At 42.7% G+C, this 14480-nt stretch overlaps 1 protein-coding gene across 1 annotated transcript; it reads left to right on the forward strand.

Annotated features, from left to right (window-relative positions):
* Nucleotides 1–1676: 1676 nt before the first annotated feature.
* HINT3 (histidine triad nucleotide binding protein 3) lies at nucleotides 1677–14028 on the forward strand. The gene is made up of 5 exons (XM_030556246.1): nucleotides 1677–2147; nucleotides 3607–3724; nucleotides 6290–6359; nucleotides 7516–7642; nucleotides 13943–14028. Exons 1-5 carry the CDS (start codon nucleotides 1995–1997, stop codon nucleotides 13988–13990), a joined length of 516 nt encoding a protein of 171 aa, XP_030412106.1. The 5' UTR covers nucleotides 1677–1994; the 3' UTR covers nucleotides 13991–14028.
* Nucleotides 14029–14480: the final 452 nt, after the last annotated feature.

The raw sequence follows: 14480 nt of genomic DNA on the forward strand, positions 1-14480 counted from the left end.
CCATCAGGTTCTTAAAAAGAAAGCTTTTAATTAAAGAAGAACGGTAAAAATCACCTCTGTAAAATCAGGATGGAAAATACTTTACAGGGTAATCAAATTCGTATAGCCCAGAGGAACCCCCTCTAGCCTTAGGTTCAAAGTTACAGCAAGCAGAGGTAAAATCCTCTCAGCAAAAAAAGAGACATTTACAGGTTGAGAAAACAAAAATAAAACTAATCCGCCTTGCCGGGCTATTACTTACAATTTTGAAACATGAGAGACTGATTCAGAAAGATTTGGAGAGCCTGGACTAATGTCTGATCCCTCTTAGTCCCAAGAGTGAACAACCCCCAAAACAAAGAGCACAAAGACTTCCCTCCACCAAGATTTGAAAGTATCTTGTCCCCTTATTGGTCCTCCGGTCAGGCGTCAGCCAGGTTCACTGAGCTTCTTAACCCCTTTACAGGTAAAAGAGGCATTAACCCTTAACTGTCTGTTTATGACAACCTGATTTCTGTTTCGATTCTGTTAGGTCCAGTAATTAAGTGAGAGAACTACATTTTTTTTGAGTCCGCAGAAGAAAACCCAAAACCTTACATAAATAATTTACAATGATTTGGATGTATTTATTACTTTATTAACTTTAGGAAAAACAAATTTTAGGAAAAAAGTGTCAGTGCGGACACCAGCAAGAGTTGGTGACCACACTCTGAGGCCACCAAAATTTTGCTGAGATCCCTTGCTCTAGGACCTCACCTATTCTCAAAGATTATTGCTAATGTTTCTGAGATTGCTTCCTTAGTTCCCTTATGTAAAATGAATTTCATCAAAGGCTCTACTGATCTGAATACAGCTAACTTATCTAAATATTCAGCCTGTTCTTTCCTTATTTTGGCTTGCATGCCTTCCCCTTTATTGATCATCACTTCTGTATGTGGTCACTATTAACCCTTGTCAGCAATGACTGAAGCACAATCGGCCTTAAGTACTTCAGCCTTTTTTATGGCATCAGTTATTAACTCTCCTTCCCCACCAAGTAACAGACCTCCACTTTCCTTCATCTTTCTCTCATTCCTAGTGTATATAATGAACCTCTTCTTACTGCCTTGCTACGTCCCGTGCAGGCTGTAACTTGCTTTGTACCTCAGCCTTTCTGCTGTTTTCCCTGAGGACGTGGACACGTCTTCTGCTCTCTTTAGCAGTGTGTCTAAATCCCCAGGTTTGGCAGGGTTCATTGTTTGGCGCTCAGAGCATTACTGGCCTGCTGCTACCTCTGCCTTTCCTTTGCCGCAGGACCGCTTCCAGTTGTGCCTTCTCTCCTGCCTTCCAGCTCTCCCGGGCGCCGCCTTCCTCAGGTTTTCCCAAACGCTGCCTGCGCGTGTATGAAACATGCCCTGCAACAGCGCAGACACTGCGCGCTGTGCGAGCCATTCGCGCGGGGCCCCCTCCCGGCAACCACAGCATTGGGGGGGGGTTACCAGACACCCCTGGGCCCAGCGCACTCCCGTCAGCCCCTAGCTTCCAGCTCCTACGCGCGCCCTCCCCGTGCGCTGGGATCCGCGCGCGGCGACGCCTCTCCGCCCCCAAGCGCTGCGCCGCCAGCCACGCACAGGCTCCTTGCCAGTGTCTCGCCTCCGCCCGCCCTTGGCTGAGCCTGGCTGGGGGACGCGCTGGTAGCAGGGCTCCGCGCAGCAGAGGAATCAGCACCCCCGAGGCTGGAGCAGAACGGCCGAGCCCGGAGAGCCCGTAGCCCCGCCCCCGCAGAGAACGAGAGGGAGATGACCGGAGCCGCTGAGCGCGCGCGCGCGCGCCTCTAGGTCTCAGTGCCGTTAGCAGCGCGCGCCTGCTGCCCCGCCTGCTCACGAGCACAATCAGAGTCACGTGCCCCGCGCCCTGCTGGTGGGGGGTGGCTGAGTCTCTCTGGGGCCGGCAGGGGGCGCTGTGGTAGGCGACACGGCGGCTGCGCCGGGCTCCGGGCGGCAGGTGCTGATCGCGGGCGGTAGCAGCCCTGAGCGATGGCCGGGGAGGACGGAGCCGCCGCCCCTGAGGCTGCGCAGCCCCCCGCGGACCCGAGCCCTGGCAGTGATGGCGGCGGCTACGATGGCAAGTGCGTCTTCTGCAGGATCGGCCGTCGGGAGGAGCCGGGCACCGCGCTGCTGCCCTGCGAGGTGAGGGGAGCCGAGCACCGACCCCTCCCTGCCGGCCTCTGAGCGCTGCCCCCGCGCGCCGCGCCGCGCCCTGCGGCCCGGAGGCCTTGTGAGGAGTTGGGAACCACACAGTTGAACGTGTCTAAACCGGGGTGTCCGGGCATCGCCCGGCAGAGCCGCCAGTGACAGCGCGGGGCTTGGGCGTGAACCGGCGGCGAGCCCGGGCGGGCGGCAGGGACCTGGCTAGGGCAATGTGGCAGAGCCTGGGGTCTGTCTCCTCTTTCGCTGACCCGTCCCCTGGGAAGAGCAGTTGAAGCTGCTGATCCTGCAGTTGAGAGAAGGAGAATTTTCTCATGGGTCTGGGAAACAGAGCCCAGGGGCTCCCAAGGGCAGTGCAGGGGTGCCCCAGACTCGACTGAGCAGAAACACTGCGAAAGGTGTGGTGATTCATGACTTTATAGATTATTCTCCATTCTCCTCATTACTGAACAGTAACAAGCACATAAAGATGTGCAGTCTGTGCTGCAGAGCCAGTGCTGGGATTGTCCAAATCTCAGTAGTTCTAGTTGAATGATCTGTAACTCACCTAATCTACGGTTTTTTCTAGCTGACTAGTCAGTTCAGGGGCTATCTTCATCTGCTGCTTGTTAGTGTCTTGCTGCTTGGAACAATATTTAAACTGGTTTAGCTTAAATCATTCTTCCCTGCCTTGCCCAGAAAGTGGGATGGGTGGGGTCCAACAGTAGAGTATGAGGGTAGAACTAAACTTTTTTCAATCTTAACTTTGAGGTAGGGCTGGGGTTTGGGGCAGTAAATGTAGCTAAAAATGTGTATTTGAATTAAAATGTCTGGTTTATTCTTTATCATTTCACTTACTCTATAGGGAAAATTTAATTTCCCCATGTCAGTAAATGACAGGTTCTTAGTTTTATCCATAATCATTCTGTAGATTAAATGTTGTGGTACTGGACTAATACAATAATTCACAAATTTAGGTCCTGAACCTGCATGGGACTCTAAGTAAACACAGGGGTCTGCCTGTACAGAGTTCCTTGTGGGTTTGGGGCCAGCATAGCTAAAAAGCTGGAAGATCTCCTACACTAATATGATGGAGATATTAGTGAAATGTTCATCAGAAAGGCAGTCACTCAAAATTTCTCACTGTTCTGAGCAGTATCCTTACAGTAAGAGAGCATCTGAACTTTGGGGAGGCCTGGATGGGGAGTGGCTGATGATGTAACTATTTACCAGCATTATTGCTTTTTGTGGACTAATTCCAATATACATCTTGTATATCACTGAGATAAATACTTGTGAAGCTAATGCTACAGTTTATAGAACTATAATGTGATTTGAATAACCATAGAGTGCTCCACTGTGTGAATGCCACTTGGTCCAGAAAAAGTGATTTTATGTTGTCTTCTGTTTTCTAATGTGTTAATTTTAATAAGAGAATAATATGTTGTTGTTGTTCCATTAGTCTGAAGGCCTAGTCTGTTTTAGAGATATCAGACCTGGGGCCCCACACCATTATCTAGTAGTGCCAATAGAGCATATGGGAAACTGCAAGACTCTAAAGAAAGAGCACATACCACTAGGTAAGACTGTAACTAAGGCTATTGCATGAATCAAAAGAAAACAGTTGTGAATCATTGTTTATTCCTGTAGAGATGCATGCCACAGTATATTGTCAATTGCATTGTAGTTTTCAGCATTATTTATTTTGTGGATAAAGATATATTCTGGGAATGGGTAACACTGTCAGGGTAGATTGATTTTAAATCAGATTTTAATCACGACTTAAATCAGCAAACAGCATTGATTTTAAGTGATTGATTTAAATCTAGTTTCGCAGGTGTACTTTTGGGAATTCTTTTCCTAAAGAAAGATTGGTATGATTTGGTACTTCATAGTAACCAGAAGGATACACTATATCTATACATTTATTCAATATATGACATCACACATTTATTCAGATTCTTAATTATTATATTTCTTTGTTAGAAATTAGTGAATGATTCACTTCTTGTTTACTAGATGATACATTTTACTTCTGATTTGTCAAACTGTATTTGGAAGGAAATTGAAATTCAATAAAAATGCACAAGCAATATTTTAAAATAGTTTTATTTAACTAAAACAACCTTAACTGTGCTGCATTTGTTTAAAAGAAGCCTATTACAACAAACTTTGCATTTAAAATGGATTTCTTAAACAAAACACCGAGTATCTGCAGTTAGTGCATTGAACTGATTGGCACTGGTCACCATGTCCTTCAGGATTTTAGAACTAGTAAGTATCATCCTTTCACGCCTAGTTTTTATTCATAGATTGGAAGAAGAAAACATGCTTTCCTGCTTTTTTTCGGCTTCTGGTTGGTTTCTCAACTTTGAATGAACTAATCCTTGAATTGAGCAAATTGAATAAACTGAAATGTAGAAAATATTCTCTCTGCACCTGCAGAAGAGTCAAATGCTGTCAAAAGCTGGCTTAGAACATTTTCAAACCCTGCTTCTAGCAGTTAATGAGTGTATTCCACCAGTTCAGTGGTTTGATTTTTCTTTAAAACTATGGAAGCAAATATGTACTGCTTGAATATTTATTTCAGTTATTTTAAAAGATTATATTAAGTTTAGGTAAAGGCCTTGACATACGTTGTCAAAGTGTATTTAATTATTTTAATAACCCTTTAAAAATTAAATTTGAAAAGGCTGATTTAAATTTAAAAAGTAATTTTTTTTTGTTTTGTTTTATTAAGAGATCACTGGTTTTCCTCCATCCCAGTATCAGAGGATTACTGGATAGTAGTATGTTAGGGCTTGTTTACACAGGGAATTTGACAGGCATAGCTATAGCAGAATAGTTATAATTATTCTGCTGTGGCTATGGTGATATAACTCCTCTGTGTGGATACTCTGTTTTGGGTTAATAATTCTACTGTAGCTATGTCAGTCAATTTGCCAGTGTATACAAGCCCTAAAATCCAAGAATATAGCTATTCTTGTTTGAAGTTGCAGATGTAGTTTAAATTGTTTGAGAATCTTTGTTAGTGCTTTTCATAAAACCTTTTTTTCCTTTGGAGAATGGAGAGAAGAAATAAGTATGTGGAAGGTATTTTATTATTAGCTTTACTACCTGGGCTAAATTGGGATATTGTTTATTAATGATGTTGGAAAGATAGTACAGTTTCTAAAGCTAGGTGTAGTTTCAGTGAGAACAGATTACTCTTTTTAGTTTGGTTTGGTTTTTTTAATCAGCTTGTAGTATTCATAAAATGTCAAAGATTTTCTAGTTTAAAAAATCCTGGCCACGCTCCATGATTGCTTTAGTCTTCAAGAAATGTTCTGATTAGCTGTGTGTGTTAAGCATCAGAGAGAGAGACTATGAAATGTTTATTCTTGTTAACGTGAACATTAATTTTTGTCCTGAGTTTCTCATTCAACCTAGTAAAACTTCAAGAAAGTTAAAAAAAATCCAAGAATTTTAAAAATGAATCTGAAAGATTCTGGATTAACAGTCCTAGTCCTTGTGTATTCTGGCATTTTTTCTTAACATCTCTTACTGTTTCACTAACACCAGTGCAGCTTGGAGTACTAGGGTAGGCTGGCCTTTGTCCTGTTTGCTGCTGTCAGACTTTTAAGAAAAATGCTAGGCCCTAGAGATTGAAGTCCAGAAGCTATCTATAAAACAGATAATCACTGGGGGCAACAGAGAAAACTTCCTCATTCTGACCCACTAATATTCATCAGCATTGGCCTGGAGGTTTTAGGCATGAGAAGATACATTTTTGGCCTTGCTGAAGCTGCCAAAAATGGTGCCAAAATATGGGTGGAAGTTTTTTGATGGTGGAAGTTTGACCACTAAAGTGGATGGACACCAACTTTGCATTTCACTTTCATCATCAGACAGCCACATCTAGCAATCTGCACTAGATACAAATCAGTGAAGGGTTTGTATTTAATTATCAATCCCATGAGTTTTCCAATTTATCCCTGCTACTAAATTGTTTAAAATTTTAAAACAGTATTTTACAAAACAATTTTATGGAAGAGTTTGGGGCTGTTACAGAGAAGTACCCATTTTTTTTAGATTTCTCGTTATTTAGAGGCATTTAGTGCATTACATTTAGAGTTTACATTCAATTTAACCTCTTTTCTACTTAGTGGAGAAAATGATGGAAGCTGGAAAGAACATCCTTCAGCAAAATAATTTTACTGACCTGAACGATATAAGGTATATAACTTGCTTTCTGGATATATCTAGTACACAACTGACTTTTTTTTTACAACGGTACTTTGTCTGATAGTGGTAGCAAGGGCGGCATTGTTAATTGTCTGAGAGAAATGGACTTGGGAGTTGATTAGAATTTGAAATACAGCATGAGCTCTCTGGTAGAATGCACAAACATGGGACCATAAACTGTTCTTCCACTGATACATTTTTAGTGCAGAGTTAATTTGATTTGACTGTTTGGTAAAATATAGCATGATTCTATATGAAATTAGTTTCCTGTTTGTTTTCTAGAACATGTTGAATGTAACAAAATAGTGTTGCAGTTTGAGGTTTGTCTATGGCCAGGCCTTGGGGAAAACTTTAAACTAACTTCAAAAGGCTGCCCTGACCAGGTGCCAGTAGCATGCTTTGGAGTCCAAAGTAGAGATGAACTTCCTGGCCCTATCCATATGGAACCCTGGGTCTCTATTTGAGATGAGTTTGAATGTGGTTGAGCTTATGCTAGTCTCAAATGCTGTTTTAAAGAATTTGAAAAGAGTTGGGGCCCTGCCATGCTAGCAAGCAAAACCGTGTTTCAAATATTATAAGTGCATTAAAACCATATTTAAATACTTTGGGCTTGAACCATGTTTCCCAGAATGGATAGGCACATCTTTTTGTGGCTGAAGAAGTTGGAGGGTACCTTTCATTTAGGAGACAGCTTTATTACTGATTTCACTGTTAGATGTGATGCATTTTTGGTAGTATGTTAAAATCTTCTTTTTCTTAATAGGAAAATAATTTAACTGCCAACATTAAGTGAGAAATAATCCCCTAAATTGAGGTGTTGTCTTGACAGCCTGAGTGAAGGAAGGGGTATTAATGTTACTGTATGAATCCTTGACTTAAACAAATAAAAATACCCCTTAACACACATTGTAGCTTCTGTCATTTCAATTTTATGACTTTGTGGCAGGAAAAGCGGTGAAAATTAAAAAAATAAAAATGTTTGGTCACATAAATATTTGTGTTTGCTGCTAGATCTGTGAAGTAATTCTGGTATTCCAGACAAAAATCTACAGTTCAGCACAATCAGCCCATGACACAGTTTCAAGATGTTCTAGCCTCTGTCTGAATTAATGCAGCTGATTTTTTCCCCTCCCCCACTCTTCTCAAGGATGGGATTCCACTGGCCTCCATTCTGCTCAATATCTCATTTACATCTTCATGTCCTGGCCCCAGCCAGTCAGTTGGGATTCTTGTCCAGGATGATATACAGAATCAATTCCTATTGGTTTATCACGGTAAGTGCAGCACAGTTGGTTTGGTAGGTTTCCAGCTGCAAGAATAAAATGTGAAAGCTTTCAAATGATTTGAAACAGTGATCTGCTCGGGCCTAATTTTAATGTCTGATCCAAATCCGATGTGCCCCATGGCCAACCTAAACCATACCCAGGCCTCAGAGGTAGAGTTCCTTTCAGACCCAGCCCAACTTGAATCCAACACTTCCCTCTGAACCTGAATTATTGTTACCCCCACATCCTGGGGGCTCAATATGTGAGCGCTGCTTTTCTCCATGCCTGCAATCCATCTCTGATGAAGTTGGGACAGTTGCTGTGCTGTGGAGTGAGTGTGCCAACGAGTCATAGAAATTCCCAATCCTCCTCATACACAGCACAGCTAGGTGTCAGTGGGCAGCAAGAACAGGGCAAGCAGCTGTTGGTGCACCGACCCCATGGGTGGGAGAAGGAGATTAGAGCCTACTCAACACAAGCCTCAGATGTTTCGACTGTTTTCAGATCTAACCTAACACTTGTAGTCAGGTCCCACTGGGTTTGGGTTATAGATTTTAAGACCATCAGGGACCATTGTGATCATCTGATCTGACCTACCTGTTGTAGGCCACAGAACTGCAGCCACTCACTCCAGTAATAGACCTGTAGCCTCTGGGTGAGTTACAGAAGTCCTCAAATCATGATTAAAAGACTTCAAATTACAGAGAATCCACTATTTACTCTAGTTAACCCGCAAATGCCCTGTACTGCAGAGGAAGGATTGCAGGGTTCTAGTTTGAAATGTATAATACAATGCAAAAATCTTTAGTTATCCATGTTAAAACTACTGTTTGAACAGTTATTTTGAGAGACATTTGTATAATTTTTAATTCAGGATTACTTATACCTTCCTTGAGCAAATGTCAAGGTAAAACTCAGTGTGCTTTACTTGATCGTTTACAGCCTTTTCCTTTTTAAGGCAAATGTGGTGTTAAAATATGAGTAGTACAAATTACTGTGTAGTTTTAGATCTAATATATGGCCTATATTAAAAATGCAAATACAGTAGAACTTGGAAACAAGAAAAAATACTTGTGAGCAGTGTGGTAGCCTAAGAGACTGTTCATAGAATGTCAGAATTGGCAGGGACCTCAGGAGGTCATCTAGTCCAACCCACTGCTCAGAGCAGGACCAACCCCCAGACAGATTTTTGCCTCAGATCCCTAAATGGCCCCCTCAAGGATTGAACTCACAACCTTGGGTTTAGCAGGCCAGTGCTCAAACCACTGAGCTATCCCTCTCTCAGGTGTTAATGGGATACATAGCATTTCACCAGTTCAGTCCTGCTTGAGTGAAAAGTTACTGCCATCTGATGGCTGCTGTTCAATTGCTTATGTGCTGTTTTCCTGGTCTCAGTCCAGTCCACAAATGTCCACTTCACAAAAATGTTTCTGTTGCAGCAAAAGTACCAAATAGTGCCAAATCTCCACTGAGAGGGGTAAGAGCATGGAGACTGAATAATTCACTAATCTTGAGAAGTTATCTTATAAGGATTGAGGCATGCTGGCAGGGCAGGGTGGAGAAGGCTTCTGGGCTACAGCTGTGCTGAATAAAGAGAAAAATCTGCACTTTTAGTACAGCAGCATTATCCTGTTAAGTGAGACAGACCCTCCACATAAGTACTAGAAAAATCCCTGCCTTGCCTTTGGCTTAAGGGAGTGTTGCTGGGACATAGGATCTGTAAAGGTGAATAAAAAGCCAAGAGAGGGCCCCTTTAATTTTCTGAGATGACATTATAAAGATAAATACAAATAACATAAAATGGAAAACATACTTGAATGTTTGACACTTGATTTTGAAAGAATGGAAATCAAGATTCAGAATTACATTATAGAACTCAAAATGTAATTACGTAACTTTAATAGCAAATGAACTGTATAGGTATTTAACCTTGTTTAATTGTCCTCACCAGGTGAGCTTGGTAACATGCTAGAGGTCTGGTGTCCCATAACAGTTAGCAAGTATATTAATGACTTGAAGGCAAGTGTTGAGGCACTTAAGTGGCCTGCGTTTTTAGGTTCCGGTACCTAGCGAGTCTCAGTAAGACCTCAGATGCATGTTCAAATGAAAAGGATAACTTAATAGGACTGGCAGAAAAGGTCAGAAATACCCTAGGCTCCCAATTACAATTGTCAACCGAGTTGCTCCTAGCTTGGCTCTTAAGGGCCATCTAAAATAGGTTTAGGGCTCCTCATGCCTAATACCTAGTGTGCCCCAGTTTAGTCTGCTAAAGGAATTTGGATATCCCTAGAAATCCTTTAGTAAATTCCACATTATGTCTCACTTGGGGCCCCCTCCACATTGTCCTTCCATGTTGATGAGTCACCCGTAGGCTGCCCTACCTTTGCTTGGCTAGGTGTCCAAGTATGAAGTCAACAGCAGTACCAGCTCCTTGTGCCCCAGCTTTCATAACTCAGCTGTTTCTAAGTATACTTCTCCTCTTAGGTTTCCAAAACACCATGCCTGGGTGACCCACACTTGACCAGTCATCATCCCAATTGTCTCAAAACTTTCTCATTTTTCTGCTGACCTACTAACCTTCCAGTGGTGGAGGGAGAAAACTAGGGAATCTGTTGCTCTAGCAGATTTAACTTCTGGTTTACATCCTGGCCATGTGAAGCAAGAAGCACTCACTGTTCTGCTTAATGTATCTGATACATATTCACCTTAAACTACGGGTATGTCTGCACTACGAAATTAGGTCGATTTAATAGAAGTTGATCTTTTTAGAAATTGATTTGATACAGTCAATTGTGTGTGTGTCCCCACTAAGCGCATTAAGTTGGCGGGGTACGTCCACAGTATCGAGGCTAGCGTCGACTTTCAAAGCATTGCACTGTGGTAGCTATCCCACAGTTCCCACAGTCTCTGCCGCCCATTGGAATTCTGGTTTGAGCTCCCAACGCCTGATAGGGCAAAAACATTGTTGCAAGTAGTTCTAGGTACATGTCATCAGGCCCCTCTCCCTCCCTCCGTGAAAGCAACGGCAAAAAATCGTTTCTCGCCATTTTTCCTGGGTTACCCGTGCAGACGACATACCATGGCAAGCATGGAGCCCGCTCAACTCACTGTCAACGTATGTCTCCTGGGTGCTGCTGGCAGACACGATACTGCAGTGCTACACAGCAGCATCCCCTTGCCTTGCCTTGCGGATGGCAAATGGTACAATACGACTGCTAGCCGTCATCTTTGTCCCGTGGGTGCTCCTGGCCAGCCTTGGTGAGGTCGGTCGGGGGCACCTGGACAAAAATGGGAATGACTCCAGGTCATTCTCTTCTTTAAGTTTCGTCTAATGGAGATTCAGTCCTGCCTGGAATATCATGCCAGCTGGAGGCTTCTGCCTCAGGCTGCTCTCCCAGTCGGCAGCACCATGCGGTCGCACCTATCCCTTGCTCCCATGGCTCATGAAGCCTGGACAGTAGTAAGGAGCAGTTCAACTATAGGCTGAGCAAGTGCATAAGGGTGGTAGAATGTGCCTTTGGACGTTTAAAAGCTTGCTGGCGCAGTTTACTGACTCGGTTAGACCTCAGCGAAACCAGTATTCCCATCATTATTACTGCTTGCTGTGTGCTCCACAATATCTGTGAGAGTAAGGGGTAGATGTTTATAGTGGGGTGGGAGGTTGAGGCAAATCGCCTGGCTGCTGATTATGCGCAGCCAGACACCTGAGTGGTTAGAAGAGCACAGCAGGACGCGCTGTGCATCAGAGAAGCTTTGAAAACCAGTTTCATGACTGGCCAGGATACAGTGTGAAAGTTCTGTTTGTTTCTCCTTGATGAAAACCTGCCCGCTTGGTTCACTCTACTTCCCTGTAAGCTAACTATCCTCCCCTCCTGCCTTTGATCTCCGTTTGCAGAGGCAATAAAGTCATTATTATTTCAAATTCATGCATTCTTTATTAATTCATCACAGAAATGGGGGGATAACTGCCAAGGTAGCCCGAGGGTGGATGGGGAAGGAGGGAAGCACAACGGTGGGGTAGTTGTAGGGGCACCTCCTAGAATGGCATGCAGCTCCTCATAGAAGTGGCATGTCTGGGGTTCTGACCCAGAGTGGCCGTTTGCCTCTCTGGTTCTTTGGTAGGCTTCATGTGGCACTGTTGCGGGTCCCCGTTTGTCCTTCATGCCCTTGGAGATTTTTTCAAATATTTGAGCATTTCATCTTTTGGAATGGAGTTCAGATAGCATGGATTCGTCTCTCCATAAAGCGATCAGATGCAGTACCTCCCATTTGGTCCATGCTGGAGCTCTTTTGCGATTCTGGGACTCCGTGGTCACCTGTGCTGATCAGCTCGCTACGCTGGCCAAACAGGAAATGAAATTCAGAAGTTCGTGGGGCTCTTCCTGTCTACCTGGCCAGTGCATCTGAGTTAAGAACATAAGAACAGCCGTACCGGGTCAGACCAAAGGTCCATCTAGCCCAGTATCTGTCTACCGACAGTGGCCAATGCCAGATGCCCCAGAGAGAGTGAAGCTAACAGGCAATAATCAAGTGGTCTCTCTCCTGCCATCCCTCTCCATCCTCTGATGAACAGAGGCTAGGGACACCATTCTTTACCCTTCCTGGCTAATAGCCATTTATGGACTTATCCACCATGAATTTATCCAGTTCCCTTTTAAACATTGTTATAGTCCCAGCCTTCACAACCTCCTCAGGTAAGGAGTTCCACAAGTTGACTGTGCGCTGCATGAAGAAGAACTTCCTTTTATTTGTTTTAAACCTGCTACCTATTAATTTCATTTGGTGACCCCTAGTTCTTGTATTATGGGAATAAGTAAATAACTTTTCCTTATCTACTTTCTCCACGTTACTCATGATTTTATATACCTCTATCATATCCCCCCTTAGTCTCCTCTTTTCCAAGCTGAAGAGGCCTAGCCTCTTTAATCTTTCCTCATATGAGACCCTCTCCAAACCCCTAATCATTTTAGTTGCCCTTTTCTGAACCTTTTCTAGTGCTGGAATATCTTTTTTGAGGTGAGGAGACCACATCTGTACACAGTATTCGAGATGTGGGCATACCATGGATTTATATAAGAGCAATAATATATTCTCAGTCTTATTCTCTATCCTCTTTTTAATGATTCCTAACATCCTGTTTGCTTTTTTGACTGCCTCTGTGCACTGCGTGGACATCTTCAGAGAACTATCCACGATGATGCCAAGATCTTTTTCCTGACTCGTTGTAGCTAAATTAGCCCCCATCATATTGTATGTATAGTTGGGGTTATTTTTTCCAATGTGCATTACTTTACATTTATCCACATTAAATTTAATTTGCCATTTTGTTGCCCAATCACTTAGTTTTGTGAGATCTTTTGAAGTTCTTCACAATCTGCTTTGGTCTTAACTATATTGAGTAGTTTAGTATCATCTGCAAACTTTGCCACCTCACTGTTTACCCCTTTCTCCAGATCATTTATGAATAAATTGAATAGAATTGGTCCTAGGATTGACCCTTGGGGAACACCACTAGTTACCCCTCTCCATTCTGAGAATTTACAATTAATTCCTACCCTTTGTTCCCTGTCTTTTAACCAGCTCTGAATCCATGAAAGGACCTTCCCTTTTATCCCATGACAGCTTAATTTACATAAGAGCCTTTGGTGAGGGACCTTGTCAGAGGCTTTCTGGAAATCTAAGTACACTATGTCCACTGGATCTCCCTTGTCCACATGTTTGTTGACCCCTTCAAAGAACTCTAGTAGATTATTAAGACACAATTTCCCTTTACAGAAACCATGTTGACTGTTGCTCAACAGTTTGTTTTTCTATGTGTCTGACAATTTTATTCTTAACCATTGTTTCGACTAATTTGCCCGGTACCGACATTAGACTTATCGGCCTGTAATTGCCGGGATCACCTCTAGAGCCCTTTTTTAAATATTGGCATTACATTAGCTAACTTCCAGTCATTGGGTGTCCAGAGCGGTCACAATGGAGCACTCTGGGACAGCCAATACCATCGAATTGTATCAACACTACTCCAAATTCGACCCAGCAGGGTTGATTTCAGCGCTAATCCCCTTGTTAGGGATGAGTACAGAAACCGATTTTAAGAGCCCTTTAAATCAACAAAAATGGTTTCTTCATGTGAATGGGTGCAGGGTTAAATTGATCTAATGCTGCTAAATTTGACCTGAACTCGAAGTGTAGTCCAGGGCTAAATGTGTTTCTTTCAGTGGGATATTCTGGATTTATGGAAGACTAGTTATTAAACTGGAGATCGATCGGTCATAGGGTTAATATCTTGCTTCTTTTTTCCTGCAGGCTGAACAGCTGATTGAACGACTGCAGACTGAAAATGCTGCCAGTTGAAAGCACCTTGCCTAGTTCTGGATCACAAATCAATTTAGATTTTATTCTTTGAACTCTGATTAAGATTATACAGTTTGGTGCAACTATTTGTTAGGTTTTTGTTCTTTTTTTTAAGAAAAGGAAAAGCTTGAATTGATTGCCTGTTCCTTCAGGGCAAGAAACTTTTCATTGTCTACCTAATTCTTAATGTATGTATACTCAAGTTTTCTGATAATAGATGCAAAATATTTGACTGGAAAATAGAGTAATATATAAAACACTAGTTCTAGTAAAACAGAGTATAAACAGTAATGGTCTGAATGTATTAAAACTGGGAAAGTTTTCAACAATAACTAGTAATAGCATGTACACTGTACCAAGTTGAATGCTTAAAAGTGGAATCTAGCTTTTTTTATTTAAAAAAAAAATTGGGGAATGCAGTAGTGTTTAAAACGGACAGGTTTCCTTTAGTACTTGCATGAGTCATGTGGTACTTGCTGGTGATGTCTAG

Source organism: Gopherus evgoodei, chromosome 3 (assembly GCF_007399415.2).
Source record: "Gopherus evgoodei ecotype Sinaloan lineage chromosome 3, rGopEvg1_v1.p, whole genome shotgun sequence".
NCBI classification, from domain to species: domain Eukaryota; kingdom Metazoa; phylum Chordata; order Testudines; family Testudinidae; genus Gopherus; species Gopherus evgoodei.

Excerpts from the sequence above, each read along its gene's own strand:
- HINT3 (XM_030556246.1), top strand. The coding sequence starts at position 1,995 with ATGGCCGGGGAGGACGGAGCCGCCGCCCCTGAGGCTGCGCAGCCCCCC. Across the intron at positions 6,360-7,515 it reads ACTGACCTGAACGATATAAG|GATGGGATTCCACTGGCCTC; the intron begins GTATATAACTTG and ends ACTCTTCTCAAG. Across the intron at positions 7,643-13,942 it reads ATTCCTATTGGTTTATCACG|GCTGAACAGCTGATTGAACG; the intron begins GTAAGTGCAGCA and ends TTTTTCCTGCAG.